The sequence below is a fragment of the Astatotilapia calliptera genome, chromosome 15 (assembly GCF_964374335.1).
Source record: "Astatotilapia calliptera chromosome 15, fAstCal68.1, whole genome shotgun sequence".
Classification (NCBI taxonomy): Eukaryota; Metazoa; Chordata; class Actinopteri; order Cichliformes; family Cichlidae; genus Astatotilapia; species Astatotilapia calliptera.
Window position 1 is genome coordinate 16,793,195 of NC_137436.1, and position 13,463 is coordinate 16,806,657.

General features: G+C 41.3%; 1 protein-coding gene across 1 annotated transcript in view; it reads left to right on the plus strand.

Moving 5' to 3' along the window:
- Nucleotides 1-13,463, plus strand: part of lama2 (laminin, alpha 2) — a 234,305-nt gene that overhangs the window by 48,660 nt on the left and 172,182 nt on the right. The window contains exon 3 of the mRNA XM_080290182.1: nucleotides 658-770. Coding sequence (XP_080146308.1) covers nucleotides 658-770 — 113 coding nt within the window. The remainder of the gene's footprint in view (nucleotides 1-657; nucleotides 771-13,463) is intronic.

Sequence of the window (13,463 nt, forward strand, 5' to 3'; positions counted from 1 at the left end):
AATATTCATTTTCTATATCGTGGTTTTAGTGTTTTGTCCATTCTTTATTTGCTTTCTGTAAAATAATTTTCTTTACTGTGTTCTTCTAATGCCACACAGCAGGGTAGGAAAGAGCAAGATAAGTACAATACCTTTATTTTGTTATAGATCATTTCCATTACTTTTAACTGAAATGTCACAGGTAAGTAGCCAGATGACTGACAGGTGCCAGTCAAGCTGAAAAAACATGTCTGCTCTTAAAAACCTTCATTAACACACCTATAAGCACCAAAACGATTCTGCATATAGCGCATAAATAAAATGCTTGATTGTGACCTTTGCTTTATAATAAATTATAGTGGCGATGCATTTTTATCTTCCTGCTCTATTAAAACTGTTCTATAGACTTGTAATAGTACCCAGAAGAAGACTGTGCAAATGCACTGACATTTTTTCTTATTCAGAAGTGAAATCAAATATTACTAAATGGGAAGGAAATCTATTACTACTTCTTTTACGAGGTGGACAAATGTGCTTTTGATATCTGGCTTTGAACGTCTCAAATGCCAGGGTGGAGAAAAATTGTAGAGTACTACATTTTCACTTTAGAACAATGTAGAATGCAAGATGAAAATACCTGAGATATTTAAAATAAACTGTTTCTGTGTGTGCTTACAGAACATCATCCCGTAGAGTATGCCATAGATGGAACCAATCGTTGGTGGCAGAGTCCGTCGATAAAGAATGGAATGGAGTACCACTATGTGACAATCACACTGGACTTGAAACAGGTAGAAAACACACATTCATTATGAGTGAAACGCTGTTCACGTACTTTCACTGCATGCCTCTTTTCTGTTTTATTTATTTATTTGTATTGAACCGGGTTACTTGTCTTTATCAGCTTGCATCATCAAATTTAAGCATTGATTTTCTAAGGTACAAAGTCTTAGAATAACAAACGGGCAGCAGTTTCATCATTCGACAGATTCCTTTAGTGATGACACACGTGCATAATTCGCCAATATAGAAATAATGTCAGCAGACACCCAAGAACACACACAAGCACATATTATATAGGAGAAATGTACAACTTTTCCTCATTTTATACCTGATTGTCAGCACCCGGGGTACCAGAGACTAGGAGGTAGGAATCACAAGCCCTGATTTCTGTTTGCAGATACAGACGTAATAAAAGATGGTTGGGCTCACCTCGAAGTCACTCGCTGGTTGGCAAATCCAAATCATGTTACAAAGCCTTGAGTGTTTTCACCATCACTTTATGATGTTTTGAAATCAGATGTGACAAGCGAGGAGTGGATGTGAGTGTGAAAATGCATGCTTGTTGGCTAAAGACTTGTCAGTCACAAGTTTTCATCAAATGAACATTTCCTGGATCCTTTCTGATCTGACATTTCAACTCAATCACTCAATTAGTCATTAATTGAGTGACTGAGTACAAAAAGCCATCAGGAAGCCTGAGCTTGGGACTGTACCAGAGACTTGTGTAAGACCAGGAGGTACAGATAAGATTTTCTATATCTGTGTTTGTTTTTTGTTTTTAAATACTGTCTAGCTTTATATGTTGGAGAAGTGGAGGCAGGGTGGGATGCTTAAAGATGGCTGGTTTCAGATGCAGCATTAACTAAGGGGCTGCACCAGGGCTGGCATAAGCTTAAAATATTTTTTAATTGGGAATTATTCCTCCATTCTCTGTGAGGTTTCATTCATGTCATTTTCATTCTTTAAGGTAAATAACCACATGCTTGTAATTGCAATTACTGCATGTAAAATTGAAATCCTTATAAAATTAATAATTTACTAATTACTGCCCAACCTTTCATACTTAGCCCAAAACATGCAGCAATAAATGCATAGCTGTGACCCAATAATTCAGCTTTGTGACAGGTTTATTTATTTATTTATTTAGGACAGTGCATGTTAATGAACATAAATGTAAAAAAAAAAAAAATTACATGAATGTAAACATGCCAGATTATAGCCAAGGGCTAATTTCCATCTGTTGTCCTTAAGCATAAAAAATAGACATAATAATTCATAAAAATTCATCATTCATTCATAATAAAAACTCCATCACCAAACTTACACATACACACCATTCTGTTCCCAAATAAAACATTAAAACTATACAACTCATACATGATCACACACTTGATTTGTCCATACCCAGTTTTTAACCTTTGCCTTAAACAAATTGAGTGTAGAGCATTCTCTAATGGGTTGAGGAAGACTGTTCCACAGATGGCCACCCTGGACAGAGAGGACGTTCTGCCCAAATGCTGTCTGTCTGTGGGGTATAAACAAGTCTCCTCGGATTGTAGCTCGAGTGGTCCTGTCTGAGCTTTCTTTATGCCAAATGAACTGCTTTAGTGGTGGTGGAGCAAGGGAGTGTAAGACTTTATATATTAAACACACTCTTTTAAGTTTCACTAAGTTATTGAAGTTCAGTAATTTATGTTTTTAGGTTTGTGATGTGATATCAAACCGCTTTTTTAAAAAAAATGAATAAAGGGCAAAATCCTCTTTATCAAGGGGTATTTAAGGGGTATTCAATGTAGTCCAAGCAGAAATTCTAAGTACACAAATGCTCATGCATGTGTGCTATTGCAGCATGTTCATTCTTTGAAGGCGCACCTTCACTTGATGCCGCATCAGAAATGTGTCTTGTCAGTACAGTGGAACCCCGACTTACAAAATTAATTCGTTCCCGAGGGTCTTTCGTAAGTCGAAGCACCCATCGTGCGTTTTGACTGAGGCCATGCTGAACGATAGGCTATAGGCTAATCCTAACTAGAACAACAATACGTTGTTCAAGTGGAACAGCGAAGCGCAAGTACGGAAGCCAAGGGGTTGTCACTAGGGGTGGGTTTTGAGAATCGATTTATCGATTAAAATAGATTCTGGCTTGGATAACGTGATATCGATTCATTAAAATCCTGAATCGATTTTTTAATATAAATTTATTTTACCTGAAACGCCAGAATCTCAGGTGAAACCTCACAAAATTTTAACAACCACCAAACAGCTAAAACAGTGAATGAGAGCAGGAACACGTGCACATAAATGTAAACACAAAGCGCGGACCGCAGATCAGAATCAGTGAGATGTGGCTTTCTCACCCAATGGCACGGACACGGTCGGGGCTGAAAGCCGACAGCTCGCTGATTCTGATCTGTCGGCGGGTCCGCGCTTTGTGTTTACGCCCTTTTTGCGCTGATTCTAAAGCTGTTAGTTTTATCTCTCTCCAAACAATACTGACTGAACCAGCAGCAAAAGAAGCAGCAAACTATGCTTCACATAAACATTGTCATGGACTCCCTCTGACTTTTGGTGTTTTGCTTCCAACATGATAAAATCACACATCATGCACAGCTCTCTCTCTCTCTCTCTGTACTTCAAGAACAGTTTCCCGTCTATCCCCAAAATCTGTTTTCTGCATTATTCGCTTGCTTGTTACGCACAAGTCTACCGTTGTTTACAGCGCTGTCGGCCGCTGTTTTTTTCCTTTTACTTACTTCCGAAAAGAAAACCTAATTTCTGCTGTTCAATGGGCTTCAAATGCAAAACGCTTAGCTGTGTCTCTAATAAAACTGCTGTAACTTCAGAGGTAACGTTCATATGTTGATTAATCGTTTTCTTTCGTTTTTGATGTACTGCAGAATATTTTTATAAAATCTAGGCCAGGAAAATCACCTTCATGTTTTTCTGTGTTTTATCTTCAGCTACTTTGACACAAAGACATCTGCTGTGATGCTCACACCTTTCATAAAGTCTTGCGAGTGTCAGCTTCTATTTTATAGATACAAAAATATGTAAATGTACTGATCTGAATTATAATATTTCTGACTGTCTGAGGCAAAATTTCCCAGATACAAATCGAATTGAATCGAATCGTGGATCGAATCGTTTCGGGACCTTGTGAATCAGAATCGAATCGATTCTAGAAATCAGTGACGATACCCAGCCCTAGTTGTCACATGATTCGGAAGGCATTGTGGGCATTGTAGGCTCAGCCAATCAGAGCCAGTGGATTTTGTTACTCGGGCATTTTGCCGTAACATGGGCAAAAATATTGCTGTTCAGTGCCTTCGTGACTTGAATTTTTCGTGAAACGGGGTATTCGTAACTCGGGGTTCCACTGTATATAAACATCAATCCCTGTTTGCAATGTCCCTTTTTTTACACACTTTTTTCATTTGTTAAGGTTCATTTAACAGCTTCAGAATCATTATTTAATTGCTGTGTTGTATAAGTGTATTATACATTCAGACATACAGATATTTAAAAACTCTTACTAAAAGGAATATGTTTCACTAGACATGTATACCTTTTTTTTTTTTAATTTTCGCTCAGTTTACTTTTAGTTTTAGAAGTAATATTTAGCTTTTCCTAAATTGATTTATATGGAGATCCACAATCTCAGCTTTCCATTAGAATCAGACGTACTCACACAAATGCTTATTTTAATGAGTCAAATTCTTTTCATTTGCTTTCTGTTTGTGCACATATGATTGGATTCACACTGAGCGCAGATGCATTCAGCTGCCAGGTGCTTGATCCATCAAGCTCATCCCTTTTCTGCCACTGTGTTCCTTTTCCGTCAGGATGTTGCACGTACAAACACTGTCTTCCCAGAGCTACATTAACACCCTGTGCTGCATGCTGTCATGGTCAGCTTAGCTTGGATTTTATTTTCTCTGCAATTAAAGTGATTACTGCAGTTAGTCATTTAAAGGTGCGGTGTACAAAATGTGTCATTGATATGTCATCAGGGTTTTAAGCTACACAGAACTGTTTCAGTAGAGCTGGAATTAGTTAAACCAACTTTGCTATTAATCACTTCATAATCTTGTGTGCCACGCTTTAAATATTGGCTTCCATTTTTGACTTGGAAAGCTTGGCAGGAATCTCTGTGATTGAGTGGCTGTGTACTGGCATGGGCTGATTTAGGACATTTAGTTTAGTTTAGAAGTGTGATTAAATAGATAAGACTGCCAGATTGTAATTATATAGATGTTATGAGAATAAAAGTAATGAGAATAGAAGATTTAGTTTATGAGAATCCATGGCTTCATTAAGAGAAGTCAGTCAAAAATTGGTCTAAAAGTAAAAAAAAAAAAAAGAGATTAATTTTAGATGTCTAATAAAAACACCAATATTCATGAAAAAGCTGAAAACTAACTCGGGTTAACAATTTCTGATTTTCTGATCCCTATTTGACTTTATTAAGTATGTTTTTGATGTCAGCCGATCAAAATTCATACTTTACTATTATAGGGTTATGTAAAAAAATCCAGGTCTAGAAATTGTAACTTGCTCAACCCTTCTGGCGCCTGTTATAGTGGACTGGAAATATGTCTTTAAATTCATTTTAAACATATAAAGAAGGAACAGCAGTTAACCTCCAGCCTTTTTACACATCTAATGCATCCTTTTCTCTTTCTAATCCATGTGATGCGTTCATGGTGCAGATGTAAAGTTGCGGTTGTGATTCTGTCCTAAATCGAAGAAGAAAAATTAGAGTTATTTAAAAGTTGCATTTAAATACTTTACTAGGCAGTTTGCTACAGTTTAGTAGAGGCTGATTAAAGGTTAGTTCGGAGTCCTGAGGTGACGTTTGTAGTAATGTGCTAAGTTGGACTGATTCTGGACAGACTGTGGCGTTCATAGGTTATATTGAGGCCTTTCGTATGTAAGCTGATGATACTGATTAGATTCTGCATTATCTGCTGTCTAAGGATTGGGCTCAACCATGATACCTCATTTAACATCTGCTGAAATTTAAATCCAGGTAACTAAATCCATAAAGAGAAGTAAACCTCTGCAGCAGTGCAGGTCAGCTTGTCAGAGCCTAAACACAAAGAAAATCTACCAAAAAAGTTATTACATGACTTATTTCTAACTAGTTATTTAACCTCATGCCGCACTGCTCCACCTGATCTACAAAAGGCTGCAAAAGTGTCAAATGGAGCAGCAGAACTGTGGAATAAAAATAGATAATTATATAAACAAGATAAAGTGAAAAGACAGACATGAAAAGACAGACATGGAGCAGAGAAATTATGAAAATGATGATGACTGAAAAAGAATCTGTTAATTTAATGGCAGTACATTGCTCCAAAAATAATTGGATCACATGTTTTTCAAATGGAATTTAAAGTTTTTTGTTATAATAAAAATAAAGTAATTTTTATATGGCAACGTCTTGCAAATAATGTTTGTTTCAGTCAAATATATCCGGAGTTAATAAAATGGACTTGGGTTATTCAAATCAGTTAATAGTCTGGTGGTGACTGCTGTCTTGTGGCTCATTAAAATCAAACTGCTAACTAGCAGTGCTGTGCTCTATTCATAGAGGATATTTGTCATAACACTAATAGAAATTGCAGGTGGTGGTAGTAGATTTCACTTTTACTTCACAGGTAAACTGGACCCGTTTGACTGACAAAACATAATCAATGGGAAATCATCAAAGAACTGAAATTACAGCAACTAGCTGTATCCACAACAAGCAGAATAAAACCCTCCTAGTTGCCTTTTTTCAAATTTTAAGATTTCTATTCTAACATAATCCCACACGTTTAAGACAATGATGGATGAAAGTGGATGTGATGGAATGACCCTCACAGTTTAAAGTGTAGTTTGTTAAGCGAAATGACAACAAAAAAGTAGTGAAACAAACAAAAAGTAAGAGTTGAATACTAATGTCACATATGAATATTGTAGTATTTCTGGTCAGAGTCCTACTATTCATACTGAATTTAGAGCCACAAAGACAACTGCAACAAAGTGAGGCAAATGTGAAGAGTGCTTTTTCCTTTTCTTGCTTGCTCTTTTTTTCCTGAACGTAATTACAGCCCTGCACAGGAAGAAGAGTAACAGCCATCTTGAAATAATAATGACTTTAGGCCCATCAATCACACCTTTCACCACTGTGGTGCGTCTACTGAATAAATATTAAGGCTTCAGTGGTCTCACAAATACACACACGCACACACACCTGTCTCTGGAGTTGTCACGGGGGTGGAACGGACTCAGGCGCAGACTGAGGTAGCACAGTTCAACGACACTTTATTAATCACACTGGTGCGCTATATACACGTGAAGGGAGGGGGGAAACACCAGGGTCCCGGGGATCAATAGGCTGGGGAGACACTTCTTCGCACTCGCTCTGCTCCCTGTCCAAACAGTCTCCACACAAGCAGCTCAGCTCACTCTCCTACTCACGGGGTCCAGGGGTCACAAAAGGGCTGATCCAGGTAAACCTGTTTACACAGACGAGGGTAAGTCGAAGGCAAACACGGGAACAGTAGAATCGCAAGGAAGCCAGGAACCAGGGCACCCTGACGAAAAGTGGGCTACTGGAACAAGAAGGCATCGGTGGGCAAGAGACGAAAACAGGGCGTTGTTGGAATGCTACTACGCAAGTAACCCCGGCGGAAGGGGCTACATGAATAGGATGAGGGACCTATGGATTCTTCGATACCCAACATCCACAATGACGGCGAAACAACTAGTAGCTCAGTGTTCCAACATTCGAAAGAAGGGACTGCTCTCACAGCTAGAGATTGACGAGGTACAACACAAATGCTACGGCAAGGAGGAGTCAGGACGCCAGGTCAGGGGGGAGATATCATCACCCCCACCCGAGATTGGGTACATAGCCCCAAGTGCGATAGGAGAAGGATCGTTGAGTGCGAGAGGAACTGACCTGAAAAATAGGATCATGGCCAAGCTTGAAACCTGGATCCCCCGTAGCCGGTTACCAAGATTACGTGAAGTACCCTCAGAAGGTCTGCTAGATGATGTTAATGCAGCACTACGGGCAATACCTACAACCACGATTACCGACACTAACAAGCTGATCTACAATACGGCAGCAGTGATCAGTGAGATGCTTGGCTACAAGTTGAACTGCGACAAGGGGCAGTACCCTCCATGGAGAAGGAGGCTAGAGGGCAAGATCAAAGTAGCACGGAGGGAGGTTAGCCAACTAACGGAGTTGCAGAAAGGTGCGACAAATAAGGTGCCTAAGAAATACAGCAAGCTGTCCATACCTGAGGCCTTGGAAACTGCCAAGCAAAGACTCACAGCCTTGGCCAGCCGCTTGAGGAGGTACACCAGAGAGATAGAAGGCAGGAGAATAAACCAGCTGTTCTCCACAGAACCAGCAAAGGTGTACTCTCAGTGGCAAGGGAACAATAAGAGAACAGCACCACCAAGGCTGGAGACGGCGCAATACTGGAAGAGCATATGGGAGAAGGATGCAACCCATAACGGCAATGCTCAGTGGCTAGAGGATCTGAGGGCAGACCACAGCGACCTCCCTGAACAGGGTACAGTAACCATCACAGTGGCAGATATCCAAGAAAGGGTCTCCAGTATGAAGAGTTGGACAGCACCAGGGCCCGACATGGTTCACGCCTACTGGCTGAAGAAGCTGACTGCACTCCACGAGCGTCTGGCAGCACAAATGAACCAGCTGCTAGTTAACGAGAGACACCCGGAATGGCTAACTGAAGGCCGGACGGTCCTGATCCCCAAGGACCCCAAGAAGGGACCGGTCCCCTCCAACTACCGACCAATAACCTGCCTCAGTACTACATGGAAGCTCCTGTCAGGCATCATATCGGCTAAGATGAACAGGCACATGGGTCAATACATGAGCGGGACACAGAAAGGAATTGGCAAGAATACCAGAGGCGCAAAACACCAGCTACTGGTAGACAGAACAATCAGCCGAGACTGCAAGACCAGACTGACCAACCTGTGCACTGCCTGGATTGATTACAAGAAGGCCTATGACTCAATGCCCCACAGCTGGATACTGGAATGCCTAGAATTGTACAAGATCAATGGGACCCTAAGAGCCTTCATCAGGAACTCAATGGGGATGTGGCGTACAACACTAGAGGCCAACTCCAAGCCCATAGCACAAGTCACCATCAAGTGCGGGATCTACCAAGGAGATGCTCTGTCCCCACTGCTGTTCTGCATAGGCCTGAACCCCCTCAGTGAGATCATTAACAAGACTGGCTACGGATACCGACTACGGAACGGAGCAGTTGTCAGCCACCTCCTGTACATGGATGACATCAAGCTGTATGCCAAGAGTGAACGAGACATCGATTCACTGATCCACACTACCAGGCTATACAGCAATGACATTGGAATGTCGTTCGGACTGGAGAAGTGTAGTCGGATGGTAACAAAGAGAGGGAAGGTAGTCAGAACTGAGGGGATTGAACTACCAGAAGGCAACATTGCAGACATAGAGGACAGTTACAAGTACTTGGGGATCCCGCAGGCGAATGGGAACCATGAAGAGGCTGCTAGAAAAGCTGCAACCACCAAGTACCTGCAGAGGGTCAGGCAAGTCCTGACGAGTCAGCTGAATGGTAAGAACAAGATCCGGGCCATCAACACGTACGCCCTGCCCGTGATCAGGTACCCTGCTGGGGTAATAGGCTGGCCAAAGGAGGAGATAGAAGCCACTGACATAAAGACAAGAAAGCTCCTTACATCATGGAGGCATGGAGGGTTTCACCCCAAGTCCAGCACCCTGAGGCTGTACGCTAAGCGGAAGGAAGGGGGCCGGGGACTGGTGAGTGTCAGCACCACAGTCCAGGATGAGACAAGGAACATCCAAGAATACATTGGGAAGATGGCCCCAACTGACCGAGTGCTCAGTGAATACCTCAGGCAGCAGAAACCCAAGAAAGAGGAGGGAGACGAGGAACCATCATGGAAGGACAGGCCCCTGCACGGTATGTACCACCGGCAGATAGAGGAGGTGGCTGATATCCAGAAATCCTACCAGTGGCTGGACAAAGCTGGACTGAAAGACAGCACAGAGGCACTAATCATGGCAGCACAAGAACAAGCTCTGAGCACAAGATCCATAGAGGCTGGGGTCTATCACACCAGGCAAGACCCCAGGTGCAGGCTGTGTAAAGATGCCCCAGAGACAATCCAGCACATAACAGCAGGGTGCAAGATGCTAGCAGGCAAGGCATACATGGAACGCCATAACCAAGTGGCCGGCATAGTGTACAGGAACATCTGTGCCGAGTATAATCTGGAAGTCCCGAGGTCAAAATGGGAGATGCCCCCAAGGGTGGTGGAGAATGACCGAGCTAAGATCCTGTGGGACTTCCAGATACAGACGGACAAAATGGTGGTGGCTAACCAACCGGACATAGTGGTGGTAGACAAACAGAAGAAGACGGCCGTAGTGATCGATGTAGCGGTTCCGAATGACAGCAATATCAGGAAGAAGGAACACGAGAAGCTGGAGAAATACCAAGGGCTCAGAGAAGAGCTCGAGAGGATGTGGAGGGTGAAGGTAACGGTGGTCCCCGTGGTAATCGGAGCACTAGGTGCGGTGACTCCCAAGCTAGGCGAGTGGCTCCAGCAGATTCCGGGAACAACATCGGAGATCTCTGTCCAGAAGAGCGCAGTCCTGGGAACAGCTAAGATACTGCGCAGGACCCTCAAGCTCCCAGGCCTCTGGTAGAGGACCCGAGCTTGAAGGATAAACCGCCCGCAGGGGCGTGCTGGGTGTTATATATACATACATATATATATACATACACATATATATATATATATATACATACACATATATATATATATACATACATACATACATACATATATATATACATATATATATATATATATACACACACACACACACACACACACATATATTGTCATGGTCCTGCGACCATGACTCAGTGACTTTATGTTTACGTTCTTTATTGTTATTACTTTCATTATTATTCATGGCTGTTTTGGGATGGTTTGTGTTTGGGATTTTAGACACTGGGTTCTGGGTTTGTGCTCCCTCTGTTGGTCCCTGGTGTTAGTGTTCCCCTGTCTCGTCAGGTTAATCAGGTCCAGCTGTTTCCCCCACCTGTGTGTGATTTCCCAGTGTCTCTTCGTGTACTTATAGTGTGTGATTTCCTCTGCTCCTCGTCGCGTCGTCTGTGTTCATACCTGGTGTAATCCCCTGCGTGCTCTCCCTGCTGTTCTCCCTTCATGCTCAGGTTTGCTATTTCTTTGTGTAGTTTCTCCCAGTTAGTTCATCCTTAGTTCTGTTTTACCATCCCCACTTTATATTGGATATTATCAATAAATCACCCTCACACCTGAATAAGTGCTGCGTTTTGAGTCCTCCTTCCGCTCTCCACACAGCCGCTGCCCCGGACCGTGACATATATATATATATATATATACATGCATACATACATACATACATACATACATACATACATACATACATACATATACACACACACATATATATGCTTTTATATGTATTATTTTGCAGCATAATAGTATCATTATCACATCTTAAAATATCTAAAAAGCTTATGTAAGGAGCTTAGATTACCAATGAGTGAGACTGCAAGGTCATCTTACCGGTAATGTGATTTGGATGTCCCAGCTCGTCCACTGACTCCAAAGGGTTAATGTTAAATTCTTATTATTTAAAATATGTCAAATTTACATCTTAACGTCTTGATAAATTACTTATTTGTTATTGGTGCTATTATTGTAGGATTGGGTGAAAATGATCCACCATGGTAGTTCTAAAAGGCTTTTTATTTTCTTGTTCTAACCAATCTGTCTTCACCCACTGACGATCCCACAGGGGGTTTTGTTATTCTGTCCAAGAGGTTTCTAACCACTTGGCATCAGATATGACTGTGCCTGTGGTGTCAAATTGATATGCCAATAGACACCTTGAGTGTTCCTCTGCAACACTACAGCATTTGACTGAATGGGAGTATTCTGTTTGGTGCCCTCCATCCATTCACTTCCACTTATCCTTTTCAGGGTTGCGGGGGGCACTGGAGCCTATCCCAGCTGTCATAGGGCGAGAGGCGGGGTACACCCTGGACAGGTCGCCAGTCTGTCGCAGGGCCAACACACAGAGACAGACAACCATTTGCACTCACTTTCACTCGCACATTCACACCTAGTGGCAATTTGGATTATCCAATTAACCTATCCCCACAAGTTGCATGTCTTTGGACTGTTTGGTGCCCTGGGATTGAAAAAGAGTATCAGCCCATGCCAGTATTTTTTAATTTTGCATGACTGTAGATACCAGTAACATCTCGACCTGATTTAATTTTGTTGAAAGTCAGGCTCAAAGTCAAGGTCAAGGTCACAACAAATGTGAAGATCAATAAAAACGTTATATTACCAACTGTTTTTTATGGATCGTCGTCAAACTTCACAACAATGCCACTGGGGGACATGAGTATATACATTAACTAATTTTTTGACCTTGAACTTAACTGTTAGCGCTAAAGGTCAAAGTTTACCTTGGAAAAAAATTTTAAGAAAGCATATTGAATAATATATTATATGAAAGGGCATGGAGCAATGCCCTACAGCATCACAGTGATGTCATAACAGGCGGACTTCATTGTACTGTAGTACAAACAGACTAATGTCAGCTTGTTGTAAAAAAAACATCATAAAACATCAAAGTTTTAATATAGCCTTTGTACTTCGGGGGGAGTTGCACTATCTGAGTGCTCTTGTTGATTTTGAATTCATGATTTTAGAGAGTAAAGTAAGTGATACGAGTGTCAGTCAGTCTCAATGATTACTAATGTTTTTAGTATTTTCAGAATTGAAAATTTGCATTCTCATGAACCTGAGACTTTTAGGTCAGTTGAATATTTGAAACTTCTTTATTCTCCTATTTAAATAATGGCTTTTGTATTAATTACAGCAATAGTACATTCCATCTATGCTGCAGACGTTGACTACAAATTAAACGTGGTTAATTTTTTGTTAATGCATATGTGTGAATGTGCTTCATTGTATGCGTGACGCTCGATCAAACCAACAGAAAGCTATTTACTCTCCAGTGCACTGAATTTCCTCTGCGACCGCAGTCATTTCACTCGGAAAATGACAGTGGGCTTGTGTGTGTTGTTATCGTCTGTGACATCACCACTCTCATTTCCTCTCTTGTTATTGTTGAGACTCTCTGGACAGAAAGACTAAATAATGAGAGAGTGGGAGCTGAGGGTCTATGTGCTTCACTCCGTGTGTGAAGCAGACAGTTGATGTCTGTGTATGTTCTTCATTATTTTTAGATAAATTCTTGAATCATATCCGTGCGTGAAGATGCATCAGACTTGACAATACACTAAAAGCCATCCGCAGAGATTCTGGAGAGTGGCTTGAGAATAATTTCTAACTTTGCAAAAATAAACATTTTTTGGGGAGGGGCTTTCATTAGTTTTGAGGTTTAATTTACTTTTTAAAGATTAAAAAATCAAACCCCTTTTTTTTACTGTATCATTGGAGTATTGCAACTCCAGTTTTTCATGCCAAACTAAGAGCTTTCTGGCCATGCATCGCTGGTGTATAAAACTCTGAATTGCAGTTGGCATAACTAATAAAATACATTTAGACTAAGAGATGTCTTAGGA